The sequence below is a fragment of the Pygocentrus nattereri genome, chromosome 21 (genome assembly GCF_015220715.1).
Source record: "Pygocentrus nattereri isolate fPygNat1 chromosome 21, fPygNat1.pri, whole genome shotgun sequence".
In the NCBI taxonomy this organism is placed as follows: Eukaryota; Metazoa; Chordata; class Actinopteri; order Characiformes; family Serrasalmidae; genus Pygocentrus; species Pygocentrus nattereri.
The window spans coordinates 13,278,553-13,286,319 of NC_051231.1; the positions used below are offsets into that span (position 1 = coordinate 13,278,553).

General features: G+C 37.9%; 1 protein-coding gene across 2 annotated transcripts in view; it reads left to right on the plus strand.

Moving 5' to 3' along the window:
* The window catches only part of dgkab (diacylglycerol kinase, alpha b), a 93,274-nt gene that overhangs the window by 25,216 nt on the left and 60,291 nt on the right, over positions 1 to 7,767 (plus strand). For both annotated transcript variants that reach the window (XM_017692733.2, XM_037532244.1), the window contains exons 16-27: positions 120 to 231; positions 1,420 to 1,491; positions 1,955 to 2,156; positions 2,841 to 2,928; positions 3,856 to 3,973; positions 4,619 to 4,838; positions 5,056 to 5,143; positions 5,224 to 5,307; positions 5,967 to 6,112; positions 6,209 to 6,291; positions 7,460 to 7,542; positions 7,655 to 7,746. In XM_017692733.2, coding sequence (XP_017548222.1) covers positions 120 to 231; positions 1,420 to 1,491; positions 1,955 to 2,156; positions 2,841 to 2,928; positions 3,856 to 3,973; positions 4,619 to 4,838; positions 5,056 to 5,143; positions 5,224 to 5,307; positions 5,967 to 6,112; positions 6,209 to 6,291; positions 7,460 to 7,542; positions 7,655 to 7,746 — 1,388 coding nt within the window. The remainder of the gene's footprint in view (positions 1 to 119; positions 232 to 1,419; positions 1,492 to 1,954; positions 2,157 to 2,840; positions 2,929 to 3,855; positions 3,974 to 4,618; positions 4,839 to 5,055; positions 5,144 to 5,223; positions 5,308 to 5,966; positions 6,113 to 6,208; positions 6,292 to 7,459; positions 7,543 to 7,654; positions 7,747 to 7,767) is intronic.

Consider the following 7,767-nt stretch of genomic DNA (forward strand, 5'->3'; position numbering starts at 1 on the left):
CTGCATCGCTCATGTCAGGCAGAGGTAGTATGTGTGAAACAGGCCTTAGTTTTCACTTTTCAAAAGCTTTTCTAACCATGTAGAATAAGATCATACTTATTTGCTGTTTTTGTGTCCAGGTGTTTGGAGTATCTGCTTGATAACGGGGCTGAGCCAGGTCTACGCAACAACAAAGGATTCAGTCCTGTGCACTATGCAGCTGCCTATGGCAACAAGCAGAACCTGGAACTGGTGGGTTTACATTTATGTTAGTAGATATATGCACATTCAGTAGGTCCTGCACAGAAATCTTGCCTTTAATTGATTTGGCAAAGGTGTAATGCAGTCAGTCAGCCAAGATTATCTTCATCTTGCTTCTTTCGTTTAAATGTGGTTTTACAAGGCTAAAGTAGCTGATAAACACAATTCTTTTCAGTAAATTTATCACCAAAACTTCTCTCAAGCTGCTCAAAGCACATCTCATTCTTCATCAAGGTGGTTCAGACTTGTTGATCTGATTTGGCACAGAGAATGACTTATTTTGAGCTCTAAAAACAAACAAAAACTTTAGTGTAACTAAGGCATATCAAACTAGGGACCTTTGGCTAAAATGATGTACAGATTAGTGTTTACCCACATCTAACACTCTGAATTCAGTTCACAAAGGCCTTGCTAATTAGTTTATGACCTGAATCAGGTGTGTTTAATGAGGTAGTGTGCTGAAGTCTGCAGTGTTTCGGACTCGAGCTTGACACATGTGGTGCAGCTGAACACTACAGGCAGTCACTGTAGACAATGGGGTTGTTGTGCTGAACTCTGACACCCTTGTGACATGCATCACAAGACCTAATGTCTAAAGTAGCTGCCCACAGCGTTCAGCTACACTGAAGTTTTATTCATTTTATAGCTCACTGTGTCCTAAAATACATTGCCAAATCTGTGCCACCTTAATGAAGCCTGAATGCGGTTTGAGAGATGTTTTCAGGGATGTATTTGCTAGCAACGTTAGCCTTGTAGCTCCAGTACTAAACTAAAAAAAGTCACCAAACATTTTGGTTGATTGACTGCATCTGGGGTGCATGTGGAACATTATCTAAAATTGATTTGGAAGCATTGCATTAAGGATATGCAAGTAGCATGAGATGAAAAAAATCAGTGTGAAAAAAAAAAAACGAGGACTGGCTGCATCTCGGACCTTAGAGGTTCTGTAGGGGAGACCTAGATAGCAGGTAGTGTGATGAGTACATGTGCATATTCATCGGGAAAATATTGTTTACAAAATGAAATGACCGGTACATCAGCACCCAGCTCAGTATACAGTATGTGTGATGTTTATATTTGCTTTACTACTTCATTTTATCTGAACTGAATCATTAATCTGACGGCCTGATGTGTTTTTTTTTTTTCTTTTCTTCTGTTGTTTTTTTCCTTCTCTTATAGCTCTTAGAAATGTCTTTCAACTGTTTGGGAGATGTGGAAAGCAGTTTTCCTGTAAGCCCTTTGCACTTAGCTGTAAGTGTCTATTTAAAATATCTCAGTAGATTAAAAATAAATAAATAAAAATGATCATGACTCTATAAACCTAAAGAAAACTTTTATAGATGATGTTAGAATTGTTTCTTCTTTTTAAACTATTAGCTCATTGGTTGTTATTGGCATGAGGGCCCAGTCACACTTGCATGTACCAGCAAATTTTTGAGAGTGAAATTATAGAAATTTCAGTGGAATTTGCTGAGATGAGCAATTTTGCATCAGACTTTTGAGGCAAATTTTTGAAGCGAGGTCAACTTTGACACGCTGATTTGTGTCCTCAACCAGTAGTGTTTTTTTACTGTATATGGTTAGCAAGTTAGCTTATTTCTTGTTCTCCCTCTGTTTTGATGAAGATTGTTCAGCACATTTGCCAAGAACAAAGGATTCAAATGGAATGTGAATGGTCCTGAAATCATTTACGTTATTGATCTCTCTCTCTCAGGCGTATAATGGTCACTGTGAAGCCCTGCGGGTGCTGTCGGAGACGCTGGTGAGTCTGGATGTGCGGGACAGTGGTGGCCGAACAGCGCTTTACCTGGCTGCCCTAAGAGGCCATGCGTCCTGTGTGGAGGTGCTTCTAGCTCATGGAGCCTCCTGCGTTCTGAAGGAGCGCAGACGCAAGTGGACCCCACTTCATGTAGCAGGTAAGTTTGTGTGTGAAGCCTGGAAGTAAGGATGACTGCACATTAGATGCTGAAGCAACATCAAAAACCCAACTCGCATACATGCAAAGTCATAACCTTTTGGCAAATTCAGCATTTTGAATGTTAATTATGTCATTTATGTGACTCCACAGATTCCACAGATACAGTATGCATTTTTACTGGCCAGATAACATTGAAATGTGAAAAGAGAGCCACGTTACGTGATGGGAGAAGTTTTACATTTTTCCTATTTGAATTTCTTTAGTGGTCTTCAGTTTGCCAAACAGTATACAAAAAGGTTATTATGTGAAAATAGTACTGTTTATAACCAAGATGAAGAGCAACTTTGAATTTTATTGGAATTTGAGTTAGTTGATTTCTGTGAACTGGTGTAACTACATTGAGAGCTTTATGACCAGAAATATTACATATAATTACAAATAGCAGTCATTGGGGTCAAAGTGTGGTAAAATTGATACAAAGTTTTCTTTGGGAACTATTTTGCCATCATGATGCAGATAACAGGCAGCTTGGGTATAACCATTTTGTTTAATAACTTTCTGGAAGGAAGCTTATGGGGACATTAAACTCTTCTGACATCGGGTTCCTATCACCACCAATGTGATACGACTCTTACCAGTTTCTTATTGACATGCTTAAACTTTGTTTTTCTCTGTTGTTTAGCTGCCAGTGGCCAAACAGACTGCTTGTATATGTTGATGAGCCGAGCTGAGAAAGCTGACCTTATCGACCTCGCAGATGTACAGGGACAGTAAGTGCAATCCTCTGCATGGGATCCAGTTAATAATAATCTAATCATAATAATTACTCAGTTAATTAATAATCTTGTTTCATAGATTAGACACACTAAAGTGAGAGGGTTTACTGTTGGATTGACCAGGTTAAATAACTTGTTCGTGTCCAGCAAGTAGTATACATCTAATAAACCCCATTTAAATTGATTTGATTACTTGTAATTTTCATATTGTTTATTCACAATTAATTTTTTTTTGCTATGTTAAAGGGTCTATATCATGAAAAAAAAGATTTTTGCTTGATTTATTTTAAAATAAGAGTTTGAGGGAGTTTCAAGTTTCAAAACATGCAATTCACTCTCCAGTTCATGCAGTCCACCCAGTCCCGTTTTAAATATGTTGTTTTTGGGATGCTACAAAACCAAAGTATTTACTTGTTTCTGCCTTCTCAGTCTGCAACAGTTTAGCTCCTCCCAATAAGACTGAAGTTGTAAGCAGTGATTTGGCCTGCTTTTTGAATGAGGCACCAAACAGGGCAGCCAGTCAGATCAGAGCAGTAACAAAAACAGCCTGCTGTGAGGTTGGAAAATGGCCATATAACTAATTAATTAATTAATTATTTAATTAGATGGCCACATGTAATAATTATGACTATTATTGGTACAAAAATTCACACAAACATCAAATGAACCTCAGGGGAAAAGGTGAGTAAAAGAAAAATGTATTTGTCTTTCAACAAGAAGTGCGTTACTGGCATAGTCTTAAGCATTTTTTGTCTTTTTGGGCTTCAGAGATGTTTAGCATGTATATGCAATACATTGTATTGTCCTGTCTGTTGTCCTTTTGAGTGTTGCAAGAACTTTGTGGTTAATAAGATGATGATGATAATAAGGATAAGGGTTAGTATTGTAAGTTTTTGCTTGCTTAAAATTGCTGTTTCCTAGGACTCCACTAATGTTGGCCACTCAGGGCAGTCACGTGGATTGTGTCCACATGCTTCTTGAGAGAGGGAGTAAGCCTGATACAGGGGACAAATGGAGCTGCACTGCACTTCACAGAGCGGTCAGTGCACTCATGGTTATTTGAACATTTTTGGTAAAATGAGTTCTTTCCAGCTAAATTGAGAAAATTCATTCTTAAAATAGAATTTTATAGCTCAGTGGTTAAGAATTCAAAATGGTTTGATGTAAATTGGTTCATTGTAAAACAAACAAGCTAATTGACTCACATTTCTGCTTTATATTTCCTCTTAAATGGTTAAGATGTCAACAAGTCATTCAGAGTGGTCTTGTGTGAAATGCTCAGTTCTAGAGAAAAGCAGTCATAATTGTTCACAGTGGTGGTGATAGAAACCAGATGTCTGAATTGCTTTGTTTACGTCTTCACAAATGTTTTAAAAATTGAATGACATTCCCCTTTAACTTTTAAAATCCATACAAAACTAAAGAAATAATAAGAGTCCTTATTGCAAGTGTGGTTGCTGTCTCTTACAGTACTGTGTAATATTAATAAAAGTAGTAAAGTAAAAAGATCCATCAGGGTAGAGCAGAGTACTTGGGTGCTAACTTGCATATTACCTGATACAAAAAAGTCTGAAAATAGTGTTGAAGTACTGAATTTGACTAGTTTGATATGAGCATGTCTTTCTCTCTTACTCTCTCCTGTCATCTGATTCTGTACTGTCCACTTTCTCCCCCATACCTGCAGGCGGTGACGAGCAGTGAGGACTGCGTGTCAGCTCTGCTGGAACATGGAGCTTCTGCGCTCTGCAGGGATGTGCGTGGCAGGAGTCCTCTGCACTTGGCCGCCTCCCGTGGCCACGCAGAGCTACTGCGACTCCTGCTACAGGCAGCCGTCCAGTCAGACCCTCTGGACTCTCTACTGGATTACAGTAGCTACACACCTGCTCACTGGGCAGCCTACCATGGTGAGGACTTTCAAAAGTTTGACTGTTTTAGAATGTTTAGAATCAGTGTTTTCAAATTATATTTAATTTTGCTGCAGATAGATGTGTATAATGTTTGTAACATGGTAGTCCTGCAGCTTAAAAAAACAGAACTATACAATATATAAAAACAAAGTCTTTTTAATTATTTTAACTGTTTCCTTTTCTGTATTCCTGGTTACATTTATCATATATTTAGGGCACAAGGACTGTTTGGAAGTTTTACTTGAACATAAACTGTTAAGTATCCAGGAAGGAAATCCCTTCACTCCACTGCACTGTGCACTGTAAGTATTCTCCATTTAGCAACAGTATAGAAAATTTTTTTTTAAAATGTGGACAGAGCAAGCAGATTTATCTCTTATAGAATGACTGGCCATGATGCTGCTGCTGAGCTGCTGGTGGAAACGATGGGCACCGAGATTATAAACCTCAGAGATGTCAAAGGAAGGTGGGTATCTCTTGTCTGTACAAAACAGAAGTTTTATTATTTTTTTCAGTAGGGATGCATGGATGCTGCTTTTTCCCTTTCGAACCCCTTAAATGATACAGATACACTTTAGCAAAAATGGTTCCATATAGTACCAAAAAAGGGTTCTTTTGCTTGTACCAGTAGTGGAACTCTTTTTGTTGCTATAAAGAACACTTTTCCGCTTTCAAAAAGGATTCTGTATATAACCACATTCTCAGTCAGTCTGAAGAACCCTTTCACAATGCAGAGAACTCTGTTATCATGCAAAGGGTTCTTTATGTTCATGGTTCTATATAGAACCATTTTTTTTTTTACTAAAGAACCCTTGAAGAACCATCTTTTTAATGATTGTAGTAATTGCTTATACAGAGTACCTAAAGCACTCTATCTAACCTTTTAATTCCTGATGATTATACAGTTCCACTCTTTAAATGTTTCACTTTAGTAATATCAATGTTTTGTCATGAAAAATGTATTCAGGTTTGTGTTGTATGTGTGTATATCATTACATTACAAATACAGACCTGTGGTACATGCATGTAAGCACTCAGCAGCTTCTCATGTTTGACCAAAATAATTTTGTCTCGTAGCATAGTGATCAGAATTGTTGATTCTGTATCTCTGTACTTTGTCTGAAGGACTCCATTGCATGCAGCTGCTCATGCAGAGAAGGTTTCTGGGTTGCAGTTGGCTTTGGTCTGGGGCTCTGAGGTAAACTCTGTTGATTATTCAGGACGATCAGCACTGATGGTGGCTGCTGAGAATGGGCAGACCTCTGCTGTTGGTATGTGGTTTCTGTTTTATTTTGTTAATTTGAGTTCATTTATATGGCACGTCCACAACGTTAGTCAGTAGTCTCATGCTTCTGTCTGTTTTGCAGAGATCTTGCTGCATCAGGCCAAAGCAGACCTGTCACTGCTGGACATCAACAACAATACAGCACTACACTTGGCGTGTAGCAGAGTAAGGAGGCATTAAGATCTTGCCTTTTCAAACTCTCTGAAATGAGCTTGTTTTCAATGATGTTTACATGCAAAGATTTTTGCTAATCTGATTGAATACATTCCGATTGTTAATTAAGACTGAGGTGTTTATATGCACTTTCCTCAGCAATCTGATGAAAATCTCTGTTGACATGCACACAAGTAATCCGATTAAAAATTACTTGCATCACAGCGCTTGTGTTTTTAATTACTTTAAAATGATGTCAGATTCAGGAAAACATACTTCACATGTGCTTATCAAAGAAGGGCGAGAGGAAGACATTGTGTTCTGAGGCCCATAAACTGGACGCCCGTCCTACTGCCATCTTTTAAGGTTCAAAATGCACAATTCCTCTGCTCCTGCCATGGTGAACGTTATAAACCTTTACTATGACGCAACGCACACCCACACACTCAGATTGTACTTAACTTTTCTGATTGGGGATGTAGTCCGATATATTAGTTTTCAGGGTTAATATTCTTTTATTTAACAGATTATTTACAGAATTATACAGCTCGCTGAGACCGAAATTGTATTGCAAATGGCCTCAATTGCATTCCATTTAAAAACCTTTGCTTTAAACTAGTGATACAGTCAATAACTTCCTCTTTCAGCTTACCTAGTAGAGAAGTTCATATACTTCAGTTATCACTCAGTCAGACAGTGTTTTATAAAAATAATCCCACTACAATCATCACTTCATCTGGAATAAAAGGTTAAGACATTTAGTCTATTTCTCATTTTATTATTCTCCATTGTTGTAATTTGAACACTGTGGAAATATTTGAGCTCTATCCAGTAGGAGGAGCACTGCACCTCCTGCTCGACTCCAAATGCTTATACCGAACACCATTTCTTATTGGCTCACTTTCAAAACAGAGTGTGCTTTATATACATTATATGTTTATTCTGTTGAATAAGGACTTTTTTTTTTTTTTTTTTAAACTTATTAATTTTTTAAAATATTTATCAATGAACAAATACTTCTTTTTTTTTTGTATTTATAAGTACGAAGTCAAAAGACATTATGTGTAAATGTGACATGGATATACGCACTGGAAGTGTATTACATCACTAGCCCATCATCTAGATGTAGCACTTATCCAGGGAAGTGAGTGGTGATGGTACTTTTTCTTTAATATTGCAGAGTCATGAGATGTGTGCCCTGCTGATTCTGGCTGAGATTGATGACCCTTCCCTCATCAATGCAACAAATAATGCTCTGCAAATGTGAGGCTCCGTAAATGCTTTATAAATAATTTTAGCATTTCCTGCTATTGGTTTGTCCACTTGTACTTATTTCCTGTTCCTTTGTCTCATTCATGTCTCTCCCTAACACAAGGCCTCTTCATATTGCGGCGCGAAATGGCCTGGCCACTGTGGTGGAGGTGCTCTTGAGTCGAGGAGCCACAGTTCTGGCTGTAGATGAGGAAGGTTAGTTCCTCGATTTAAATA